Source organism: Acinonyx jubatus, chromosome A3 (genome assembly GCF_027475565.1).
Source record: "Acinonyx jubatus isolate Ajub_Pintada_27869175 chromosome A3, VMU_Ajub_asm_v1.0, whole genome shotgun sequence".
Lineage (NCBI taxonomy): Eukaryota > Metazoa > Chordata > Mammalia > Carnivora > Felidae > Acinonyx > Acinonyx jubatus.
In genome coordinates this window covers 119,445,271-119,470,268 of record NC_069388.1, presented here as the reverse complement: position 1 = coordinate 119,470,268, position 24,998 = coordinate 119,445,271, and the positions used below count along the sequence as shown (strand labels likewise).

At 55.1% G+C, this 24,998-nt stretch overlaps 1 protein-coding gene across 4 annotated transcripts in view; it reads left to right on the top strand.

The window, feature by feature from the left end:
- KLHL29 (kelch like family member 29) overlaps positions 1–24,998 on the top strand; it is a 309,817-nt gene that overhangs the window by 227,742 nt on the left and 57,077 nt on the right. For all 4 annotated transcript variants that reach the window (XM_053201183.1, XM_027033274.2, XM_027033275.2 and 1 more), the window contains 2 exons: positions 19,604–19,745; positions 22,240–22,752. In XM_053201183.1, the coding sequence (XP_053057158.1) occupies positions 19,724–19,745; positions 22,240–22,752 (535 nt within the window). In that variant the 5' untranslated portion in view covers positions 19,604–19,723. The remainder of the gene's footprint in view (positions 1–19,603; positions 19,746–22,239; positions 22,753–24,998) is intronic.

Below are 24,998 nucleotides of genomic sequence, written 5' to 3'. Positions count from 1 at the left end.
TCAACTGATTGGATTAGGCCCACCCACATTAGGAAGGGCAATCTGCTTTTTCAAAGTCCACTGATATAAATGTTAATCTCAGGGGCGCCTGGATGGCTCAGTCAGCTAAGCATCCAACTCTTGATTTTGGCTCAGGTCATGATCTCCTAGTTGGTAAGATTGAGCCTTACATCAGGCTGTGTGCTTACAGTGGGAAAGCCTGTTTGGGATTCTTTCCACCCCACCCCACCCACCTCTCTCTCTGCCCCTCCCCCACTCATTCTCTCCCTCTCTCTCTCTCAAAAATAAATAAACTTTAAATAAATAAATAAATGTTAATCTCCATACACCTGAAACTAATATTACACTGTATGTTAACTAACTGGAGTTTAATTTAAAACATTAAAAATATATTTTAAAATATGTTAATCTGGGGGCGCCTGGGTGGCGCAAGTCGGTTAAGCGTCCGACTTCAGCCAGGTCACGATCTCGCGGTCCGTGAGTTCGAGCCCCGCGTCGGGCTCTGGGCTGATGGCTCAGAGCCTGGAGCCTGTTTCCGATTCTGTGTCTCCCTCTCTCTCTGCCCCTCCCCCGTTCATGCTCTGTCTCTCTCTGTCCCAAAAAATAAATAAATGTTGAAAATATGTTAATCGGCCCTCAGATGCCCTCACTGAAACATCCAGAGTGATGTATGACCACATACCTGGGCGCCATGGCCTAGCCAAGCAGACAAGGAAAGTTCACCATCACAGGCATCACTCCAGGTGGAGGTGTCCCTTTGTCAGGGCACATGGCTCATGCAAGCAGAGAAGGACACTGCACAACCACATATATACAGTGGCTTGGCCAAACCTGCTGTGTCCATGGCCCTCTGCCTTCTGACCTCCTGCCTGCTTCCTGTCCCTGAACCACACCTGAACCTGGCTGCCAGGAGACCGAGCAGCCGGACCGGACATTCACCCGGCAGCTGCAGCTATCAGCTGAGGAGGGGTGGCCTCTCAATTGCAGATGGCATTTTGCGGCCAGAGCCCCTGTTCCTGGATCCCCAGACTCAGTGACTGTTCGTTCCTCTGCTCCTTCCCTGCTAGAAGGGAAAGGAAAACGTGAATGAAATGTTTTAAAGTAATGGGTCTGTGATCGTCTCTGCAGCGGGGGGGCCCTGAGCCTGATGTGTCACACTTGGGGGCATCTCTGGGCTGATCTAAGAACCAGGGCTCGCTTCTCCAGCAGTGATAAGTGGCTGGTTCCGGGCTGGTTCGCCAGGGGCTGGCGAAATATTTTGAAGGCAGTGGGTGCTCCAAGAGCACCCCTCCTAGAGGGGTCTGAGGCCTCAAAGCGACTGGGGTGGGGGGCAGGGGGAAGAAATGGGTTAAGGGGATGGGTCCACTTGTGCAGGCCTTGGTGTGCACTCTTCTAACATCTCAGTGACAGGAACTCTGACACTGATTTTAGAAACCTGGGTCCCAGTGGCATGGAGGTGGGCATGGTCTGTGATGACAGAAGAGATTAGGGTCTAAAAATATGAGCTGACTGCCGAGATGCGGAACGCACAGGGGAAGCTGCCTCCCCTTTGGCAAAAAAATCAATGCCTGATGTCAGGACTCCCTATTGACAGCTTGATTAGAAAGGACTCAAAACACACTTCGCCCTGGAATCGTACCAGGAAGAGAGAAATCGAGTCCTTTCTGGGACCTAGGTAAAGCCAACAACTGCATAAAATTCAGCCTGCCTTGCCCCACACTCTCAGAGCATCATGGAGAAACTTCCCTACTATTAAGACTTAATTCGTAACTCAAACCTTTACTGAGCACCTACTATGCCCTGGATCCTTTCTTGGAGGCAAAACAAAGTCTTCCACTTCAAAGGAATTCACAGTGCAGTGAGGGAGGGGTGAGCAAATAGAAACACACAGGGCTCCATCCTCGTGGGTGTGTTAGGAGACCAGGGGCGATACATGTGGCCCAGCGGGGACAAGGAGCTTGTTCAGGGAAGGCTTCTCGGGAGAGCATGCCTGAGCTGAGTCTTCAAGGATAAGACGGAGTGAGCCTTGATGAAGGGGAGCCCCATGGACACACTGGGGCCAATGCCTGGAGACGTGAAGCTGCAAACCGCGTGTGAGGCAATCCTGGGGAGGAGGAAGGGCCAGACTAGGAGTGACGAGAGATGGGGCCCAGGAGGCCAGCAACGCTTTGAGAACCACATCAAGGAGTTGGGACGTGACCCTTAGACTATGAGGCTGGAGGGATTGGGAGGGAAGAGTGACACAGTCATACTTGCATTTTAGGGGAAAACAGGGCGGCAACACAAAGAACAGATTGGGGTGCATCCCATGGGTGACCCGGAGGCTGGGTGGAAGGCAGATTAAGGAGCAGGGTGGTCAAGGCTGCTGGAGAGCTACCGAGGAGGGGCCGCTAAAGCCCAGTCCCCGCTCCTGCCTGGGTAACAGCAGGTGATGGGACCACCGTACAACAGAGGGGGCAGATCTGGGGAGGACAGGCTGCGTTGGAGGTGTAGGTGAAACAGCCCAGTCAAAATGTCTGCTAAGCATTTGAACATGTGGGGTCATGGGGTCTGGAATTTAAAGGTGATGAAGATTTGGCAACTGGGCACTAATTAAGTCCAGGAGGGCAAACAGGATCCTATACAGGTATAGGGGAGGAAGGCGTGAGAATACTATAGCACCCTGAGAAACACCAGCACTTAGAGAGAAGGCCAGGCCCACAGAGATGGGTGTGTAAGCAGAGGCCGTTGTGTGCCGTATGTGATGAGACACCCACACGGGCAAACCTGCATGGGAAGCCAGGTCCCCGTTATGGGACCAGCGCTCAGAGAGCAAGCAGGATGTCTTAAACGGTTGCACCGCCTGGCATCTCAAGACACACATTTAAGGGACAGCTGAGACCCTCTGCTATTTTCCAACAGCCCGTTTTTCAAATGAGGAGAGAAGGGTCTTGTCTGGGCTACCCAGAGAGCTGAAGAAGAAACAGCAGCAGGGGGTGCCTGGGGGGTTCAGTCGGTTGGGCAAGCAACTTCACTCAGGTCATGATCTCACAGATCATGAGTTCGAGCCCCGCATCGGGCTCTGTGCTTACAGCTCAGAGCCTGGAGCCTGCTTCAGATTCTGTGTCTCCCTCTCTCTCTGACCCTCCCCCACTCACGTTCTCTCTCTCTCTCTCTGTCTCTCTCTCTCTCTCTCCTTCAAGAGTAAATAAACATTTTTTTTAAAAAACCATTTTTTTAAAGAAAGAAAGAAACAGCAGCGGGTGCCTGGAGCAAATGGGCAGAGAGGAGCATGCTGGCCCCTGGTGCAAATAGGACAGGCTCCTCCAGGCCACGGAATGGACAGACAGAGAATTCGAAGATGCTGAGCCCTCCAGGAGAACAAGAGGGGATGTCAGTAGGTTTTAAAATAGAAGTAGCCGCCAAAATAGCGTGTGCCAGAGAGCCTCCCCTCCTCACTTTGGGACGCTTACCAGATAAGCTGCCTGATGTGCATTTGTGAGGAACAGGCCCCGGGAGGGGGCGAGAAGGAATGAAATATACCCTCCTCCCCTTCATCCCAGGGCTTCCACAGCCTGCTGCCACCGCACAACAAAGTCTCTCTCTGGTGGTTAAATGCAGCCCACTTTATCCAGGGCCCTGGAATAGGGGTGGCCACAGCACATCCCACGAGGCTAAAGTCTCCGCAGATTCCGGGGGTGGGAGAGGGGACCAGATGGAAGCAAAGGGGGAGATATGGCGAACACAGTGCATGCCAACTGGTGTCTCCTTGTACCCTTGCGTGTGAACATGTGGGAGGGTGCATGTTTTATCTAGCTCAGGCTGTCATAACTAAGTACCATGACCTGGGTGGCTTACGAACAGCAGAAATTTCTCTCCCACAATCCTGGGGGCTGGAAGGCTGAGGTCAGGATGCCAGCACGGTCAGGCTCTTGTGAGAGCCCCTTTCAGGTTGCAGACTGCTGACTTACCCTTGTTCCCTCACACAGGGAGCAGAAAGGGACCGAGAGTTCTCTCCTGTCTTCTCATAAGGACACAGATCCCTTTCATGAGGGCTCCACCTTTGAGACCTAGTCACCTCCCATCACATGGGGGTTAGGATTCCAACATAGGAGTTCTGGGGGCACAATCAGTCCAGAGCAGTGTGTGAGGACATGTGTGATCACGGAGCGCTGGGGAACGTTTATCCTGCGTGAGAGCTTGTGTGCATAAATGTGTCTAAGAGCCGGACCCGTGGGAGAGAGTCCCATCCAAAAGGCAGGTCCACAGCAGTTCCCTGTGGTGAGCACCTCTTGTGCCAGGAGTCAGCTAGGCACTTTTGATACGCATTCTTACTTCTACCTCTCACACAACGCCTGGGAAGGAGGGGCTGTAATTCTCATCCCGCATGAGAGAAAGCTGAGGCTCAGAGATGTGGAATCCTTGCCTGGGGCACTCCAGTAATGACTCAGACCCCTCACTCTCAATGCCCTGCTGTTCTGATCCCCAAAGGCATCATGTCCCCCGTGCCCAGAATGCCACATTACCCATCCTTTCACCCCCACACTCCTTCCCCTGCCACTCAGGACTCAGCGTCTCCTCCAGGCAGCTTTCCCGGGCCCACGGGGCTGGGGTGGGTGCCCCCCTCTGTCAAAGCACTTGATGTCCCCAGGTTGCACCTGTTTCCTTGCCTGCCTCCACCAGCCTGAGCTGCTAGAGGGCAGAACCCTTGTCCTGCTCAACACACACAGGATGGACAAATGGCAGGACGTGTTGCTCAGGACCCCGGACCTGGCCGTCTGCTGCTCCCAGAGCCTCGGGCACCCTGCCTCTACAGCGAGCTTCTCCCGTCAGCCCTAACTCCGGTCTATGGGGTCCCCTGCCTAGAATGCCTCGTCCATCTTGCAGGGCACAGCTTCAGGCCTGCCTCCTTGTCCCTCCACTCGGCAGGCCTTTATGGATGCTGAGCGCCAGGCCAGAAGCTGGCTGTCTGCATGGGTAAGAACAAGACCGCTTCCGCACACAGCACTCATGTGTGTTAGGCCTGCTTCTAAGTCCCTTGCACATATTAATTCATAACTCCTATCGTGTAGGTTCTAGAACTATCTCCATCTTAGGAGAAAGGAAATGATGGCACAGAGAGGCCCATTAGCTTGGCCACTTATAAGTGGCAGGATTTGCATTTGGACCAGGCAGCCTGGCTCTCGCCACCACCCACAATGAGAGACGCCATCCTGCCCTCCTTCAGGGGCTCTGGCAGGTGAGGCAGGCTGCTGTGGTTGTCAGGAGGCAGCCGGGGTCAGTCACAGCAGGGGAGGAAGCGTCCCACCCACATCTTGGGCCTTAGACAGGACGTCAGAGGTAGAGGTAGTCTGGTATGTGCTGGAACGTCCATCCTTCCCTCCCTGGAGAACTAGCTGTTGCCAGGTTCAGCAGACCTGCCCTGCGGTGCTCAGAGGCCTTATGACCCCTTATGTCCCCTGTGATGGGCACAGGCCCTGGAAGCCCGGCACCCAGGTTCATACAGCGTGGCTGGGGGTCGATGCACTGCCTGGGGACAATATGTTTGCCTGCCCCTTGTAAAGGGAACGGCTCTGTTTTCTCCCTCCTGTAATTGTTACCATCTGTTTCCCTCCATCGTGTTTGTTGATGTTTTCTTGTTTTAAAACTGAAATGAGTCAGATTGGAAGCTGATTTAGGAAAAAGGAAAAAGTGTCTGGGAGGGAAGCTCAAAGTAGCCATGGGGGACTCCGTGTTTCAGAGCTGTGGAAGAAAAAAAAAGATTCTGTGGGGCAAGAAGGGAGAGTCTGCCAGCGTCTCCTGCCCCATGGGGGCCAGCATCCCCCCGAAGCCCGAGCAGGCTGGGGCTGTACAGAAGGAGTGTGTGTGGGCCTGGTGTGTCAGTAGGCGAGTGTGTGTGTGCACGTTTGTGCATCTTCAAGAACGTGCACACATGTGTAAACCCGTGTGTTGTCCAGGAACGGGGTTGTAGAATGCACACACTGTGGGTGGTTGGAGTCTTGTGCTCACAAGGACATAGATGCGGAAGGGGAGAGCTACAGTCTGGCTGTGACCAAGGTCCAGGTCACCGCTCTCAACTTATGTGTGTGACCTCACGTGGATCTCTAAACTACCCCCTGCCTGAGCAGTAGAAGTTATGATGCCAGAGCTGACCCTGGGTGAAGATGTGGGAGGAGATGGCCTTAGGTGTGGGTATTTACAGAAGTGAAAAGCCCCCAGGGGTGACTCTTGTGGGCAGAAACTGGTGTTGAGGGTGGGCGGCATGTGGCTTTCCGGAACATCCTTCTCTGGGGCGCTTCTGACCCAGATGCTGTGTTGCCCTGCCTGCCTCACCCCAACCCCAGAGCTAAGCTTAGGGTTTGTCTGTAGGGCCAGGAGGCTTCACATCCTGCTGAGGACCACCTGCTGAGGGTGAGAACTGGCCTCCCCAAGCTGCCATTCTATCAGGAAGTTTCAGTTAGTGACTCATGCCTCTTCCTTCCTATTCCCATCCACCAGTCACCCTAGGCTCTTGGTTCCTAATTATTGTTATTTAAGCCAAAGAAGATGCCCTGTGACTCTGCCCCTGGCTATCTGGGTCTACAAGCCCATCACAGCTCTAAGACCTTGACCTGCAATTCCAGTGAGCTAATAGTAATAATAGCTGCCATTTGCTGAAAGCTGTGTGCCCTTTGATTTGTCCCAGCTTCTGTGCTAGGGCCCTGGAAACAGAGGACATCCACTCCTCACCAAAATTGGTCCTTGGAAGCAGGATTATCAGGCCGGCTTTATAGGTGAAGAAGCAGGGACTCTGAGGGGTGAACTGATTTGTGCAAGGTCATAGGGTAAGTTAGAGGTCTGGAGCAGGCCTTGAACTCAGAGCCCTGATCATTCTGGAGAGGGGAGGCACTTCAGGAGACCTGTGTGCTGTCAGCCAGACGATGCAATGTGTGGCGTCCAGGCTGGCTGGGTTTCCCCTAGAAATTCTTGGATCCTGTTTCTACCCTTGCACCTTTCATTCCAAGCTTCTCCTTCCTGGGAAGCCACCTGGCGTGTGCTCAGCCTAACTGCATAAGGCTCGGCGTGCAACTCACTCCACTTACTGTGATATTTAGGAGCAAGCAAAGGAAACTTCTCGTGTCTGCATATTTAAGCGCTTTTATTAAGTGGAACAAGCTATTTCTGAACACAAGAGTGGCCAACAGCCTTAGAGGAAATTAAAATGAACCATGACAATGGAAAATTGCACAGGGGCACGGCGGATTCTCCGGAGATAAATACGACAAGCCTTTCAACAGCATTCAGGAAAGACTAGAGATCATGGAGATTATGTTGTGAGAGAAAAAAGCAAACCATCCGAAAATTAGAGCTCAGGCTGGTGGGCAGACCTGCCATATGCTGGTCAGGCCCTTGCATGTCCCTCTATTAAATACCCCCCAGTTCTGGTGGACGAGGTGGAGCCCAAAAACAGCAGGCAGACAGAGCTTCACTAGGTTCGGACAGCATTTTCTGAACACCCATTGTGTGCAGGCTACGTAAGTGCAATCAACAGAATTGTGTCCCCCTAGAATTCGTATGCGGTACAAACCTAACCTCCATCGTGATGGTATTTGGAGATGGGGACTCTGAGAGAAAACTAGATTTAGATGAGATCATGAGGGTGGGGCCCCCACAAAGGGATTAGTGGCTTTATAAGAAGAGAGGCTAGAATTTTCTCTCTCTCTCTCTGCCAATGAGCCCCAGCACACAATGGATGAAGCTGTGGTAGCCAGGCAGCACAGCATGGCAGAGAGGAGGCCTCTCTCAACAGTGAAGGGAAGGAAGCCTGGGACCAGGCAGTCTGGGCCCCTGCTGAGGAAGGGGCGTCAGCAGAGGGGGCTTGTCTGGACCGCTCTCCCTGACCCAGGGATCCAGAGCAAGTGGCCACAGGCCCTGCATGCCATCTCTCAGCCGGCTCCATGGTGAGCCAGGTCTAAGCCCCCCAGCATACAGTACTGTGGTTGTCCCACTGCTCTGTGACCCACCACCCTGCTCCTCCTCCAGTGCCACTCCTGAGGACCAGAAACCTGTCTTCCCCAAGAGGGCCACTTCCCTGTGTCTCTTTCCCTCTTGCACCTGGACCTGCAGTGATTTGGATAGAATCTGTCTGCCCAGCAAACTTTCTGAAGAGACAGACTGGTGCTGAATGATGCCATTTCTTTAAAAAAAAAAAATCACTCAAGCCACCTCAATTCTGAACTAAGGGATCCGAGCTGGACTGTGGCCAGAGGGCACTCCTCTCCCTCAGGACCCTGCCTGGCTGCACATCGTTCTCATGACAGAGAGCCTGTGGAGGCAGAAAGCAGAGAGACAGAGGACCAGGGAGCTGGGAAGATGTTAACTGAGTCCCTCATTGTGTGCTTCTGGAACATTCCACCGCAGAGCTGGTCAGTCCCGTACCGCGTCAGAAGCCAGGCTCCAGTCCTGAGGCACACGCTCGGGTGGACTTGCTTCAGTGAGTCTTGAAGTCCCGGCAGTAAAGCTATCTTAGCTCCTTCGGCTCTGCCACCCGCCTGAGGAGCTGCCTCACAGGGACATTTGTGCTGCGTTGTTTGTTGCATTGTCCTGCCTGACCTTGGGGTGACCCTGCCACAATCCCCTCTCTTGTTAAGGCTCTAATGAGGTCGCTAAAGACGTCTCTGTGTCAGGACCGCCTTGCCGAGCTCTCAGTTAACTTCGTGCTCAGAGAGTCGGCTGTGTGAGTCACACGGCACAGGGCTTTAGAACTTAGAACTGTCCCCTCTCCCTGGCAGGCCTTTGTCTGTGGGAAAAAATAAGGAATGCTCCGCCGAGGCCCGAGACTCGAAGGGTAGACTGCAGGAGTTTTAAAAGGAGTGTTAGGTGTTTGCTGAAGAAAGGACCCTGAGGAAGAGTTGCAGACAGCCAGCCAGTACTTATTTTGGGGTTCTTCTGGCTCTGAGGTGAGTCCTGCACTCAAGGAGGGCTTGGTTAATCCTAGAATGCCTTCTACGGAGGGCCTGGCAGGGCCTCAAGGGGCAGAGAGGCCAGTCCGGTCCCCGGCCAAGGTGCACGAAAGAGCCCTCTGCATCCCCTGGGGTAGTCGGGAACCGTCTCCGGAAGTCCCGGGAGCCTGGCTCAAAGTTAGTACTGGATTCTCAGGGCCCAGGCCTCTGAGGGCCAGGCCGGATCAGCACACGGTTCAGTAAGGGACCCACACGTATCCCCACATCGACTGCTGGCTCAGCTGCCCTTCACAGAGGACTTTTCTCAGCAGATCCACTGAGGATTTCAAGTCTGAGAATGACAAAGCCTCCAAAATGGCTAGCATCTGATGTGCATCTGAGTCTGGAGTTGACCCTGGGGAGGATGGGTGTGTCACGGGCTCTGAGGCTGGGAGGTTGAGGGGTGGTCCCCGAGTGTCGCTGCCTGCAGGGCTGGCATTGGGAAATGTCCCATCAAAGGCCAGAGCCAGGCTGCTCCTGCCATGCCTCCCTTCCCGCCCACTTTGGTGTTAAGAATGAAGACAGGTCGCCTTGCTCCAGAGGGAGCTGCGTCGCCACCAATGCCAAGGTGAGCGGGGACACGCGGGGCGGCTGGGCCTCTGAGCGGGCCACGCGGGTTACGGCTGTCGGGGGGACGATGAAAGGCCCATCCCAGCTCTGCGAGCAGGTGCCCCTCGTTCTCCTCCTCGTCCCCGTCTGTCCGTCTGGGCCACTCGCTCCATCACATCACAGGCGTCTGCTGAGGGCCCGGCCTGCCCTGCACCTTTCAGCAGAATGAAAGGGAAACTGATATCACAGGGAACTGAAGCACAGGAAAGGGCCTCTTTCTTTTCAAAGACTTTCATTTGTGATGGGCTTTTTTTTTTCTAGGTGATCTTATTTCAAAGCCCCTTTGAAAATTTTGTGGGTTTTGTAATGGATGAAAAGTAACTTGGAAATGGGACTAAGAAGTTTTCAGTTGAAAGTTGTTAGAGGCAAGTTGAAAGCTCTGAGTTATAAGGTTCTGCCAGATTTGTCATGTCTTTTGTCCACAAGCCCCATCCGTGGGGTGGGGGCAGGGTGGGGGGGCCGGAGGAAGGGGCTGGGGGCCTAGACAGGGCACGTGAGAGAGCACAGCCCCAACACGAGCGCCAGCCGCGGCTGCTTTACGTCCGCGAGGGCAGCCGTCTGAGCTGCACTTTTAGCAGGAATGTCTCCAAGGTATAGACTTTGATGTGGGGAAAGGAAAAAAGCAAATGTACTCCCAGAATACTATAGGAAGCTGGGTTCTATCAGAAACGAGGGCCACCGTGCAGATGCTTCCTATCTGAAAGATAATTGTGACTGAAGCTAAGGCCCAAACAGACCTGAGAGAGGGGGCCTGGCCTGAGCCCTGGGGCATGTCCATGTCAGAGAACTGACCAGAGAAGAAATGATCAGCACAGAAGAGGTTTAGGTAGAAAACCAGGAAAAGCATTGTCACAGAAAGGGAAGGGAAGGGAGTTTCAAGAAGGAGGAAGGCGGAGAAAGGACGGCCGCACTGAAGTGTGGAGGTCGACAGAGGTAAGCAGGAAAGCCAAAGCATCCGGAATCCCACGGAGGGGAGGACCATGAAAGAACACGGATAGATGCTGGAATGGCAGGTGAAGTGGTCAGACATCGAGTTTTCAGTCCCCGTGTTGGAGAGCCAAGGCCTGATGACCAGAGGGAGGGAAGAGAGAGCTGGGGACAGAAGGGACGTGACGGTGGACCCTGCAGCACACTTTGGAGAGGAGAGGTGTCTGTACCACCCCTGCTCTGACACTGAAGAACTGGCCCCAGTGGAGAGTGTCAAGACAACACTGGCAGGGGTTGGGGGAACACGTCGGTGGTAGCTTAGGGTCTAGGGAGTCTGAGGCAGCAGGAGACATGAGGGAAGCCCAGCGTGCTGTCAGGGTCAGAGCAGGAGGCTCAGCTGGGCTGGACACAGGGGGGTAAGGGGAGGCCACGGCTGGTACTCAGAGCACAGGGGAAGGGTCTAAGTGTTACCCCAAAAGGGTACTGCGGATGAAGCCTTGATATGGCTAAACCAGTTTGTGGAGCTGTCAGCCACAGCAGGAGGGGGCTGGGGCCGGGTGGTCTGGAACATTCCACCCATCCCAGATCACTTCGGAGGCTCTAAGGATAGAATAGACATGAGTCACCGTACCGAGTCGGCCTACTCTAGCTATTGCAGAACTTCTCCGGGTCCTATCACTCTCTTCTGTAAAATAAAGGTGAAAACACCTTGTGGAAGGAAATCTTACCGTGCCTGTGCCTGGCACGTAGGAGGCGCTCGATAAACGTGAGCCGTGAGGATAGAGGCAGTCCAGGCAGCTCTAGCTCATCTGTGCCTGGCATGTGTTTATGGCTGAGCTGGTTGGGTCCCTGTGGTGACCCGTGAGAGAGAAGGCACAGGAAGTAGTCAGTGGTTGCAGGTGACCCTCGGGGCCGGGCACAAAGCCTGGAATCACGAGGCCACGTTAGAGGCTGGCCACTGGCCTCCAGTCCTATTCCCAGCAACCCAGCACATGGCTGCCCTCACCAAGCTGTCCCCTGGGGTCACTCCTTACCATGGTGTCTTACCCCTCCCCCATCACACCCTCTCCCCACCACCCAGGATCCTGGCAGGAACACTTGCCCCCTCCCCGCCCAGAGACATCATCATATTCTGTAATATGATTGGAATCTGAATATATATTTAAAATGACAAGATTGAAATTAAAATTTAAATAAAGAATTACTTTTCTGTAAGTTGCTCCGAAAGCAGTAATTTAGCAGCAAATTGATAGAGAAAGGTAAGCACTGGTCCTTTAAACCATCATGCAGTTTCCGGCATTCGAGCCAGAAGTGTCTCAATTTAACACATCATTGGTTAGTATTATTAGAAATTTCAGCGGTCTCCGGAGCACATTATGGTGGTGCTCTGAAGGGGAGGCCGAGGGCGCCGGCCGGGGTCCAGGGGGCCAGAGAGGGCAGCCTCATTCATGAGAGCAGGAGGGGCTCCGGAGAGCGTCCCCTAGCCCCAAGTGGGGATTTGACTGTGATTATTCTCGTATGTAGTTCAGTAGCAATCATGAAATGAAGAACTGAGAGACCCATAAATGTCATTTGCTCTTTCCAGAGGCCACAGATTTATAGCTTTAGCATCTGACAAAATGTCCTTCTGACCCCTTGAAACCTAGGCTGGGACCAGGGGTCCATGAAGACAGTGTCACCAAGTAGCCGGCTCCCATGAGGCACATGAACAGGACCTCAAAATCTGTCCCATTCAGGACCCGCCTGGCAGTTTCCAGCCCCTAAGTTTCCCCACGTTCGGGCACAGAGGCCTGCAAACTTGAATATCAAGACTGTCATCGCTTGCCAGAGTGGGGTCGGTGGAACTCCTACATCACCTGATACGCTTGTCAAACCACCACCTTTAGGGGCCCCCTGTCCCAGACCTACCGAATCAAAAGCTCTGGGGTGGGTCCAGAAACCCGCATTCCTAACCCACACACGCGCTCACGTTGGAGAACCCCTATGTTAGACGTGGTCAACACTCTACCTGTGTGATCTTGGAACCAGTCCTCTTGCTGACAACCTGCTGGTCCTAGAATGCCAACAGTCTAGCTAGAAACGCAGAAGCTATAGTCTAAAACCCCAGACGCCAAAACGGCTTCTTCCCAAAACTGGATTTCCAACATCGGAACACCATTCTCCAAGTAAAACTTGCCTTCATAGGGCCTCACCTTTGTGATGCAAGAGCCTCAGGGAGTCAGTCCCCACAGGTGGACGTAACACCATGCAGAGCCTCAGTGCCCTGCGGGGGGATTGATGCCTGAAAAGGAAGTGAGACACCCAGTCCTTGCAGCGAGTGGCCTGCCCTGCCGTGTGCAGTCCTAGAGCCACTGTGATTCCCCATGGCGGCCCAGGGCCTGGTGATCAGAGGTGCATCTTCACTTCTGCTGGGAGCCATGTGGGAACCGACTCCTGCCCTGAGCATCCTCCAGACTAAGAAGGGAAAGGAGATGACAGCTTCCACGGCTGATGCTGTGCCTGGGACACCAGAGCCTCCATCATCTGTGTGCTCCCAAATCCGTGGGTCTCTGCCACCAGCCTCTGCGGAGCATGGAGCCGTGCTGGCTTCCTCACGTCACCCACCCAGCTTCTGGACGGGAACCTCACCCCAGAGTGTCTGAGCAGCAGGGCACACACCTGGAAATCGAGCTGCAAGGGAAGCTGGCAGAGCAAGTCTTCCAGCTCCCACCTCAAGGTGGGGGGTGTGGCAGAGGTGCAGGGCAGCCAGAGAAGACGCCAGAGGCCCGCTGAGGGGCTCAGGCCAGGTCCGCAGTGCTTCGGCAGAAGGGAGCCCCCAAAATCCAGACCAGTGGTTCTCAGGGAGCCACACCAGAGCTTGTCTTTTCCAAATCAGGAAATTATGGGGAGTCATGAGGCAAAACGAGGCTGTAGGTCAAGCTCAGAGCACAGTCAGCCCCAGGTTGCCCACCCTGTTGTCCTCCCTGTGGCTTGTCGGTTTCACCCAAGGCCCCCTCCCCCCACCACCCAGCCTGGGGTGTGCCTGGGGAGAGGCTACCCCAGCTTTAGCTTCAGCATGTATGGAATTACAGTCCCCACTGTAGTCTTGCTGGGAGCATCCTCTCTGGAACACAGAGGATACATATGCGTATGTACGTCAACAGCAACACACAGAAGACATTTTGGTCTTTTGCTGTTTTGCAATATACACAGTAGACCGTGTATGTTTCCACACACCCCCACCCCCACCGCCCTGCAGTGGCTTTAAACGATGGTTCATAGTATCTCACAAATTTGTGCACAGAAACTCTGAGAGGTCTTGGTACGGACCATCTGCTGCTTCCGTGGTGTTGACTAGAGTCACGTGGTGGTATTCCTCTGACCAGGGGATCCGAGAGACCCAGGAAGAGGCTGAGAATCCCTTAAAAGGCTTGGCCCCCAGCTGGCATAATGTCGTAGCATCTTGGGTGTGTTCCTTGCAGCCACTCTCCCAGCCTATGTCGTCCTCATGGGTCCCTGGTGCAGACCTACCCCATCCTGCTGGTGTAGATGTCTCGAGGGCAGGAGCTAAGCTTGGCTATCACTCTAGGCCAGGAGCACCAGTGGACACTGGTGAGATGAGGGCTGGGGGACTCCGGGCTCCCTTGAGGGGAGGAGGCTCTCTGCTGTGAGGGATGGGGCCAGCTGTGCTCAGTGACGCTCAGCAGAAGGCCGTCCCTGCCAGCCCCATCAGCACCACACAAGTGACAAGAATGTCAAGGCTCGCAGGTTCCAGTCTGCAGGAGATGGACGTGGGTGGTGGCATTGTCAGTCCCCCCAGAGGAGGCCACTTGAACCCCGAAGTGGACTCTGGAGCCTGGCTCTGTCAAATGTATCCAGGCTGGAAACATGCTAGTTGCTGTAAGGTCCTTGGTAGCGACTTTGGCCCGAATCCATCTCCCTTAGTGAATCTGCCTGGCTTTTGTGGCGCAGTGCCAGCTCCCTTCCTCCGGGAAGCACTCCCTGACTTCCAGAGTCCATTGATTCACCCTCTTCTGACCTCTTTGGGCGCAGAGAGGAAGGGGCTGAGCCCTGGCTTCTCCAGGCAATCCCCCAGCCCCACAGAGGGAGGCACCAACCTCAGTACTTGCACCCCACTCAGGCACGTGGAAGGGAGCCAGGGGAGGCAGGCACTAGGCCTCCGAGCAGCCCGTGGCGGCATTCAAGGCAATGGCATTGGGGGGCCCAACACACAGGCCCCACGGTCTGGAACCTCATCTCCCCAGTAAGGGGAACTCATTGATTCACGTTTCCCAAGTGCACGGAGCCCTTTCACATCTCTGTTCCGTGATGTGGCTCGCTATTCTGGAGCACACTCCGTGCACTCATGTAGCCCTTGCAACAGTACTGGATGCTCCTATTATTGGCCAACACCGTAGCTCAGAGACATGGCCTCTTCATTCACTCCCTGCGCCCCACGACAAGCCGAGCGCTGTGCCGGGTGCGTGTTCTCGCGGAGCTGGCTCGCCAGTACAGGGTCAGTGCACCTCACCCCGCAAGGCAGTGTGCAGAGACTGCGACTGTCGTGTGCACAACACGTGGGTCCAAGAACAAGCGGGCATGTGAGGGCCCCGGGCGAGCTCCATCCCATCATCTTTCAAACCTTCCTGACCACCTGGGATGCTGCTCACTTACATGGCACCTTTGTGCAAAGTAGAAAAAGGTACTTCCTCTGGGTGGACAAATGAGCAGAAAGTAGCCCCTCTGGGCGGTCGCAGCCTCGTGGGTGAACCGCCTGGTGAGCCCATGGTGCCCCCCAACCCCCTCTACCAAGCATCTTTGCACTGTGCACTCCTTCCCCTAAACAGAGCAGGGCCCCCGGGGGCGGCTCTGTGGCGATGTGTAACTGGTTCCCCTCCAAGCCGGCAGAGCACAACCCAGAGGCCCTGTGAGTCTTGTCGCAGGGTGGAGGTTCCCAGCCCCCGGACCAGCAGGTGCCTCAGCCCTTGCTGCCGCCTCACAGAGAGCTTCCTCCATAAAGCATCGGGGTCTTTAGTGTTCTTCAGTCGCTGAAAGAAGCAGGATGCTGTCAGCTGCCATAAAAATGTGACCTTTGAAAATTTACAAGAGCTCGGGGTTTAAAAGCTGCTGCGTTAATGATGCATCCTATTAGCATCTCATTAGAGGGAAGCAGAGAGAAGCCTGCCCAGCCTGGTGATGGGCAGACAGGGCCACTCCGCAGCACCAGGCAGGAGGAGGGCTCTCCTCGTCTGCCTCTCTCTGCCCAGTGTCATCATATCAGGGAGCAGAAGCATGGCCAGGAACACTGGCAAAAGGCCAGATGTCTGGGTGGCTTCGCTGATAACCCAGATTATGCAGTGGGAGGGGGCTCCCTCAGCCCTGCCTTCCTCCCCTGGCCTGGGCTGTTCTCCTGGGGGCAGGGGGAGTTCTGTGGCATTCTTGTGCTGGTAACCCCCTGGCAAGAAGGGGAACTTGGGCAGCCTGTTCAGGGTGGGAGAGACCTGGAAAGCCTTTAGTGGGGTCACAGACCTTTGGGGACTCTGGACCAAGGGAGAAAGTCTTAACAGGAGCTGACTTCAGAACTGGAGCCAGGGACCCGCACACGATGCCCCAGAAGCCTCTAGAATTTGGGGACTATGTGTTTACTTTGGGCCTGGAGCCCCTTGCGGGAGGAAGGGCTCTGGCCTGGCCAAGCTGACTCACATCCCCGGCTACAACATTCCTCCCTGACCTGGGCGCCCAGGCGCCTGGCAAAGTGCACAAGCGTGTCCAGTTTTTTTCTGGAGGGAGTAGAGAAAGGAATGTTCATTTCATTGTTTTAAAGAAATAAATAGAAATTTCTGAGCTGTGACTTGCTCATAGCTTCAGAAGTTGCTTGGGCCGATTAGAATGAGTGGCCTTATTTATCTTTCTTGAAGGAAAAAGAGAGACCCTGTTTTCCTTCTCACAGCAGAATGGCTTTCTTGTACATAAGAATTTGCTTGTACTATTCATGACAGACACAGCAGGCCTGTTGGGGCCTCACCCAGTTATCTGCCCCCACCCTGCCACTCGGGGCGCCCCCCTGCACCCGGCTTCCTTCTGGAGGCTAACGGGGGCAGTTTGCACAGCTGAGGGCTGCGCTCCCCAGGCAGCAGCCTCCTGAGGGCAGGGCTGAGCCTCAGTCATCATGTCCCCGGGGGCCTGGGGCTGGGCCTGGCAGGAAGCAGGGGCTGAGTGTCAGTCATTTCGTCCCCAGGGCCTTGGGCGAGCACCCGAGCAGCAGCCCAGTGCTTGTTTACTGAACACACCAACTAACCAGCAAATGCACAAGTGAACGACCTGGCAGGAGTGTCTTAGAGCCAAGGGACTAAGCCCTTGAAAAAGTGTGCGGTTTTTCAAGTCCAGGACCCCACCCCCAATTTTAGGGCAGAAACAGGAACTCCTGAAATTTTAGAGTTCAGAATCTGGTTACCCACTCTGGAGGAGGAGACCCCACCCCGTCTCCCGGTGGCAATGTCTGATGTAAGGGCCCCAGACCAGAGCCTCCAAGTTTCCAGAGCCCTTCCCTACCCTGTCAAAGCACCAGGTTGGGGGCACGGATTCTGATTCTGCAGGGAAGAAATGGCAAGGGTGGGAGGACCCTGGAAACCACACCTACCTCTGGCCTGTGAAGCCTCCAGGAAGCACATCCCTTGCCCACCTGCCAGGGTGCAGCAGAGAGGGGCTGCAGCGCCCCCTACTGGCAGGTCGGGTCTCTGCACTGTCAGTGAAGGAGGGTGCCCCAGGAGGCTGGAGTGTCACCACTCAAACTTCACCCCCACCCCGGGCCCTGAATAGGACAAGGCACAGGCTCCTTCCCTTTCGGATGCCGCCAGTTACGGAAAGCCACCTCTGCACCTCTGAGCCCCCTAGCACCCAGGGGAACCTGGGAATGCAGAGGAGGCTTGCAGACAGGGCACACTGGAAAGCTGTTTAGAGAAGCCACACTTCTGTTCCATGAGTTCCTGATGGGTGAGTGGGGCTAAATCCCCAGCCTCCGCCACAACACCCTTCCCCCCCTGCACCCCCACCCCCACCATCACAGCCAACCCCAACCAAGCTCCCATCTGTCCCACAGACAAAAATGGGGCAGGGGCCTCTGAGAAGGAATCTTGTCCATTGAATTGTTCTTTCCTCAGGAGATTCACTCTTTCCCTTTGTTTCCTGCTCTGTTCACAGAAGCAAAGCTTCTGAAATGCAGGCCAGAGATAAAGTGCAGCCTAATGCAATTAGCTCAGTGCAGCCTACAGGTCCTAATGGGATACGGCTCCTCCCAGCCCCAAGCAGGTGCTGTTTGTCATAGGCATTGTGCATCAAAGACCCAATAAGTGCTGTCAGCCATGGCCATCCCCTCCATCCACCCGTGCCGGCTGTTCCAGCTGCTCAGAGAGGCCCAGTGAGGGCGATGCCCCTCCCCCCCTCCCCCCCCCCACCACCGCTGGGACACTGAGTCAGCTTCTGTTAGAAGTCACGAAGACCACGGCCTTCCCCAAAGAGAAGCCCACAGATGCCCCTTGTGGCCTCTTGGAGCTTCTGTGACTGTCCCTGGTGGACAGCTATCTCTGCCCCCCACCCCACCACATCCTTCACCCCAAACCTGGTTGGGCTCTGGCTGCACTCCTGGGAACTGCAGAAATTTCCAGAAACCACCTCTGCTGAGACTCACACACACCCCCACACACACCCCAGTTATCCCAGTCCCAGGCTTTCCAACTTGCTTTTGGATTTCTTCCCCTCCTCCCCCTCCTGCACCCCCTTCCCCTCCTCCACCTCACCCTCCTGCTCCTCCCTCTCCTCCTCCCCTCCTGCTCCTCTTTCCCCTCCTCCTCCTTCTCTTCCTTCTCCCACTCCTCCCCTCCTGCTCCTTCTGCTCGTCCTCCTCCTCCTCCCCCTCCCCCTTCCCCTCCCCCTACTCCCCCTCCCCCTTTCCTCCATCTCCTCCCCCTTTTGCTCTTCCTCTTCCTCCTCCTCCTCCTCTTTCTCTTCCTTCTTCTCCTTCTTCTTGTCCTCCTTCCCCTCCTACCCCTCCTCCCTGTCACCCTCCCCCTCTTCCCCTCTCCCTTCTCCCCTTCCTCCCCTTCTCCTCCCCCTCTCCTCCTCCTTCTTGCCCTCTTCCCCCTCTCCTCCCCCTCCCTCTTCTCCTTTTTCCTCCAACTTCCCCCCTCCCTCCTCCTCCTGCTCTTGCTCCCCCTCCTCCTCCTTCTTCTTTTCTGGCTTATTACAATGGCCATGGCCCTGGTAGAAAATTTGGCAAATACAGAAAGGTATAGACAAGAGAATAGAAGTTACCTATGTTCCTGTCACCAAGAATAACACCCCTGCTAACATTTTGGTTTTTTCTCTCCTGCACATATTGCTTTACATATGAGCTTATATTTGTGTCACTTTATGTCCTGCTTTTCTCATTTAACATGATAGTGTAAGCATTTTGCCATCTCATTATGCATTTTAGTAAACATGATTTTTAATGACTATATAATATTCCATCAAGGCAGTAGCTCAGAGACCAATGCAGTGCTAATGTTTGTCTTCAGCCTGGGGTTCATTTTCTCATTAATCTAAATATCTAAATGCTCCCTAAATGCTAGATGCTCCCTGCTCTGAGCTGCCCTCCCATGAGCCTCAGTCCCCACCCCACCCCCCACGCCTCCTCCACGGACTGGCATATTGGGGGGCCCAGTGGCTGATATGGGGCCCGATGGTGGTGCTTTGGAAAGCCATCCTCTCACATGTCAGAAGGCCAGACACGTGGTGGCACTGAGCCTAGACTGAGGACACAGCTGGTATTCAGCACATGCCCATAAATGTTGCAGTTTATTAACAATCCAACGGCCTGGGGGACTTCACATCCCACAGCACAGAACACTTTCCTTTATGATAGTTCAGGTGGACTGGGTGGTCGCAGAGGGTGGCAGCTGGTGGGGGCGGGGGGGGCACTGGATTGGGTGTTCCTGGGGGCGGGAGTTTACCCATAGTGCCCGCATCTCCCAGGTGGCCCTGGGTGTGGCCCTGTGGCTCAGGCAGCAGGAGTAGTGCTCAGGGGACGGGCCCCCAGGGCAGCAGCCCACGCCAGGCCATGCTCATCCCCCTGCTCTGCTTCTCCCCAGGCTCCCGGCATCTCCAAAGCGGATAGTCAGTCCCAGGGACTCACGACCAGCATCCGGTGGGGGCAGACGCCCATCAATCAGTCCACGCCCTGGGACACTGATGAGCCGCCCTCCAAACAGATGAGGGAGAGCGACAATCCAGGTGTGTACTTGGCCGGCAGCCAGAGACTCCCACGTGGAGGCTGGGAGCGGGGTTTGGAGGCTTCCTGGATGTTGTGACTCCTCAGCAGGCCCTGGCCCATGGGCCTGCGGCAGCCCACACCTGCATGGGGGTCGGGACGCTGTACAGCCTGGGCAGTAGCTGCGTCTCTACCGCTTTCTCTGCTACTCGAGAAAGCTTTGGGGAGGCTGAGGAAGTAAGACTGACATCCCAGGAGCGACTTTGAATCTGCTTTGTGTTATTTTGAATAGTCATTCCCAAACCTCAGGACTCTGATTCACCCACTTCTCCAGTCACACCTTCCAGGGAGGCTTTGCCTTGCCAACGGTTACATGAGAAGTGGGATGCTCCACCCCCCTGGGGCCGGGGGCTCCCCACCTCCTACGTCCCCCCAAGCCTTCTTTGGTCAGCCCTGACCATGACAAAAGCCTTCCCTGTTATCTCCCATCGGTCCCAGACCTCCCCTTAGGATACACAGGACACATCCGTGTTCACACCACAGCCCTACAGATATCTGACACCCACCCATCCCCCCTCCAAGTCTTCTGCGGGATAAACACCCTTGGCCCTTCAGCCACACTCCAGAGCCCGTGGCGGACAGTTCCTTTGCCCTCCAGAGAATGACCTCTCCCTCTGCCTCCATCGGTGCCAGAGCCCCACACAAAGAACCCACACGTGCTATGACCTGCACCCCTTCATTCAGCCCCTCCATTTTGACCACTGCAGTCTTAGATCACCTCTGATTTGCTGCTAGCCACAGACATGCGCTGTCACCAGTCAGACCCCAAGACTGTCGAGGCAGTAACCCTGACCCCTGTCCATCTTCTCTCAGTCTACCTTAGGCAGAGGGGTGTTGGGGACTCAAGGGCAAGTCCCTGTCAGTATCTTCCCCTATGACTCTTGATTCCAGCTTTTATTGCTGACCTGTGCCTAACCCTCCCAGTATGCCACCTGCAGAGTTGGTGGTGATATCTTCCCTATCATCACCCAAATCATGGGTAAAAGTGACGAGCAGGACTCGGTCCACATCACTAGAGACCTCCTTCCGGTCCCCAGCATCCTCTGAGCCAATCACCCGCTCATAAGTCACTCACCACCATGGCCCGGCATCTCGTACCTTCACCAGAGTTATCAGAGAAGTCACGAGCTGTGTTCCGAAGCTCTGGTGGCTTGTTCCAGGCTCCGTGGCTGATCCTGGAGAGAAGTGGCCTTAGGATGGCATGCCTTGTCCTTAAGACAGCAGCCTAGCTCACAGTGATACCATCTCTTCTTCGGGCTTGGGGACAATCCCCCTTAGCAGCCTGTTCTAGAATCTTGCTGGCACTGCTTCACCAACATTTTCCAGCTTCTAGTTTCCTGTCAGAGAGCTCCCAGCTCCCCTTCTAGCCTCTGGAACTAGGGGTCCTGAGTGGTTCCCTGTCCCCCACTCTCTTCCTCAGACTCCCTGCCCCCAGTCTACACTGCCACTCCAGTGGCATCCTGAAAACCAAGGTGGCATTTGGGTGATGGAGACCTAACCCCACACTCATTCGGTCAGAGGTGACCCAGACTGCCCTCCCTTGTCACAGTATTTTCTGGCTTCACTCACAAGCCCACTTGGGTCACCTCAATGTCTGCTCAGCTCAGGGGAACTGGCCCTGCTCTGCCAGACCTGGGCACAGCTGGTGTCGAATCTTGTATCAAGTCTCAGGACGTGTGTCTGGACCCCCTTGTTCAGTCAAAATATCTTTAAGGGCCAAAATGCATTTCTGTTGTTTCCCCCAGGGTTGGCCACACAGAGGCTGCTTAGGAGAAAGCCTGGTCCCCCAGCAAGGCAGTGGAAAACAGCCGCTGCCAGCCTTCCCCCACTGCCCCCACCTCCTGCTCCCCCTTCCTGCACCACAGGGCTCTTGCACAGCTCCAGGCTCTGGTGTTCTCGCCTTACCCAGGAAACACCTACTACCTTCACAATCTAGCTTTCTCCCCACCTCCTCCAGACAGCTATTCTCCAGAAAGGAAGGAAAAACACCAACATTTATGGAACATTTAACACATACCAGCCACTCTGCTAGTTTTTTTTCCCCCAAATACATTTCCCTCATTCAATTTTTCCCAGGAGACCTCTGAGGTAGGTGTTGCTGGTTCCATTTGACAGATGGGGAGAATGAGGCTCAGAGAAGAAAAGCAACTTGCCCAGGGCTCCTGGCTAATGAATGGCAGAGCCAAGATTTGAACCGAGAATTCTTTGAAGGACTCTGCTTTTTTCTCTCTGTGTTTTTGCCTCTGTGTAGATCGTGCTCCCCCTCTGAGCCTCCACGACCATCTGCTCATGTACCCCCATGCTACCGTAATCACAGATTTTTCGTCTGGGGGGTCCTGGATGCAGGTGTCTTGTCCACCTCGGTGACCTTAGCACCCAGCCCAGGGCCTGGGACAGTCGGTGTTTATTGAGTGAATGTGTATCCGGCAGATGACCTCTCTTCTGTCTCCCTTGCAGGCACAGGGCCATGGGTGACCACGGTGGCCGCCGGGAACCAGCCTGCCCTGATCGCACACTCCTATGGAGTGGCCCAGCCTCCTACCTTCAGCCCGGCTGTGAACGTCCAGGCCCCAGTCATTGGGGTGACCCCCTCACTGCCTCCCCACGTGGGGCCCCAGCTCCCGCTGATGCCAGGCCACTACTCGCTCCCACAGCCACCCTCTCAGCCACTGAGTAGCGTGGTGGTCAACATGCCGGCCCAGGCCCTGTACGCCAGCCCACAGCCCCTGGCCATGTCCACACTGCCTGGCGTGGGGCAGGTGGCCCGTCCGGGACCCACTGCCGTGGGCAACGGCCACATGGCAGGGCCCCTGCTGCCTCCACCAGCACCAGCCCAGCCGTCTGCCACCCTCCCCAGCGGTGCCCCTGCCACCAATGGGCCCCCCACGACTGACTCGGCCCATGGGCTGCAGATGCTGCGGACAATTGGCGTGGGGAAGTATGAGTTCACCGACCCTGGGCACCCCAAAGGTAAGTCCCGCTGCTCACATGCTCCCGTGTGCCCACACCTGTGCCTCCCTGAGTGGTCACCACGACACAGCACAGACAGGAGTGTGTTCCTGGCATCCTGAGCTCTCCAGCAGCTCCCTCACTGGCCTCACCCAACCCAGAAGCAGTAGTGGGGCCTCCCCTTGCCCAAGACAGCCCGGCCTCAGACAGAGGAGGCAGAGGGGAAAGTGGAGGAGGGAAGGACAAGCTAGGCGAGGACATGTGGGCGGGCAAGGAGAGGGAGGGAGGGGAGAGCCTGCCAGGTCCAGGGTCCTTCTGCCTCTAGCCCAAGCCTTAGGCCATTCTCACCTTTCACCCCAAAGCCAGGCCAAGTGTGGGATGAGCAGGAATCATCTGCTCCTCTTAGGGTTCCATGGAACAGTCTTTTGTGGGGCCTTTTCCATTTTCCACCCATGAGAACAGTCAGGACGTGAACTGTGTCCTTCCCTAGAAAGGCGCCCTGTGCTGTGCCATTGGAGGAGAGCAGCTCCCCAGATGTTAGGTGAAAGGAATGTCTCCCCAAGAGACACTCACAGACCATCCTGAGCCACTTGGGTTATTTTGTTTCAAGGACTCAAGGGTGGCTCTGTGAGGGTCCGGGAAAGAGCACCTCCTGTTTTCAAGGCAGATCCTTGAGAACGGAGCCTGCAGATGAGCCCCCAGCCATAGGGTTACGACAAAGAGCATCGCTCCTGACGTCTGACCGAGGGATCTATCTACCCAGCCAGAGTGCGGAAGGGGGCAGGAGGACCGGGGGCCACAGATGTTAGGCTGGTGGGGTGCATCTGCCCCAGACTTGCTCGCTATCCCTTAGAGCTCCAGACAGCCAGGCCCCTCTCTTGCTGAGTGGGGAGGGGAGGCAGCCAGGCCTGGACCCAGTTGCAGGCAAGAGGGCATATGGTGGGCAGTCTCCCTGCTGGGGCACACAGGCCTCTTAGGGGACAGTAGATGGTTCTAGGAAGTGTGGACCTTTGGGCACACCCTCTCATTCTCCTTGCTAACAGCTCCTGGAGGTAGCCTGGCAGGGGTCCCTGCCTCTTCGCAGAGAACGAGTCCCACTAGCCCTTCTTTCCTGCCTGCTCTCATGCATCTCTCTCTTTATCCTTTTGAGCAATTTTCAGACCTCGTCAAGCATCCCAACAACAAAGCCGTGTCTAGATCTCCATTGGGTTTAATTCCCAATCTGATTGCGCCCCAACTGCCTTTGTTTTGGAAATCAGCACTAGTTTTAAATGACAAAATTATAGAAAATTACATCTAAATTCTGGTAAACCCTTGCTTTGTTTAAGATCTTTTAAAAAAAAAAATTGACTAAATTGATTTTTTGTTTGAATTGTTTTGGTTAAGCTCTCTCTCCCTTTAAAAAGAAAAAAAAAAAAAAAAAACTTATTCCCAGTTTGTATGCTTCCAGCTCTGATACATTGAGAACTGGGTATCCTAGCTGCTCCTGCCAAAGCCTAAGGCACTGGGTGGGCTTCCCTCCCCCAACCACGGGGGCATTGCCGCCACCCCCAGAGGCCTCCTAGGGCTGATGAAAGGTCTTGGCAATTTGCCAAGTTTCAGACACTGCATCCAAGAGAAGGACTTATTCTAGGCTGAAAGGTAACTGGCCCCGTTGGGTCTGAAGTCCACAGTTTGGGGCTCAGCACAGAACTGGGATCCGCCTCCCCAAAGTTGCCAGGCACAGGTGCATCCATCATCAGGCACCTGAACCCATAAGATCAGGAAGTTACAGGTGGTAGAGACAGGCCCCCGCTGGCCCCTGTGCACACTGGGCCAGCTGGCCATTTGCAGAGCCACACCTGTAACATCTTTTTGGGGCCAGAGGGCATGAAGCATCCTCTGTGGTAAGCCCAAGCCCACAGACAGGAAGGAAGAAGAGAGACAGCCCCCGATGGGGTTCGCTCTGCCAGCCCCTCTAGGGGGGATTCAGTGCTAGGTGAGAGCCAGGCGTGGGGTAATCCTAGAAGGTGTCCACAGCCCTGCCTTCCGGTAGACCAGTGAGACCCGCCTCGCCCACCCCGGCTCCAGCCGACAACAACCGGTGACCCATCTGTCACGCTGATTTCCATAGTTCACCAGTGAGATGGTGGTTTCCCCAGAAATTACATTCAACTCACTTCTCTATTTACGGCCCTCATCAGCTGACTTATCCCCTTATATCTGTGGCGAAGAAAGACAATGAAGCATGAACATACAAATGTCTCCAAACTCAAGCCTGGGTGGGT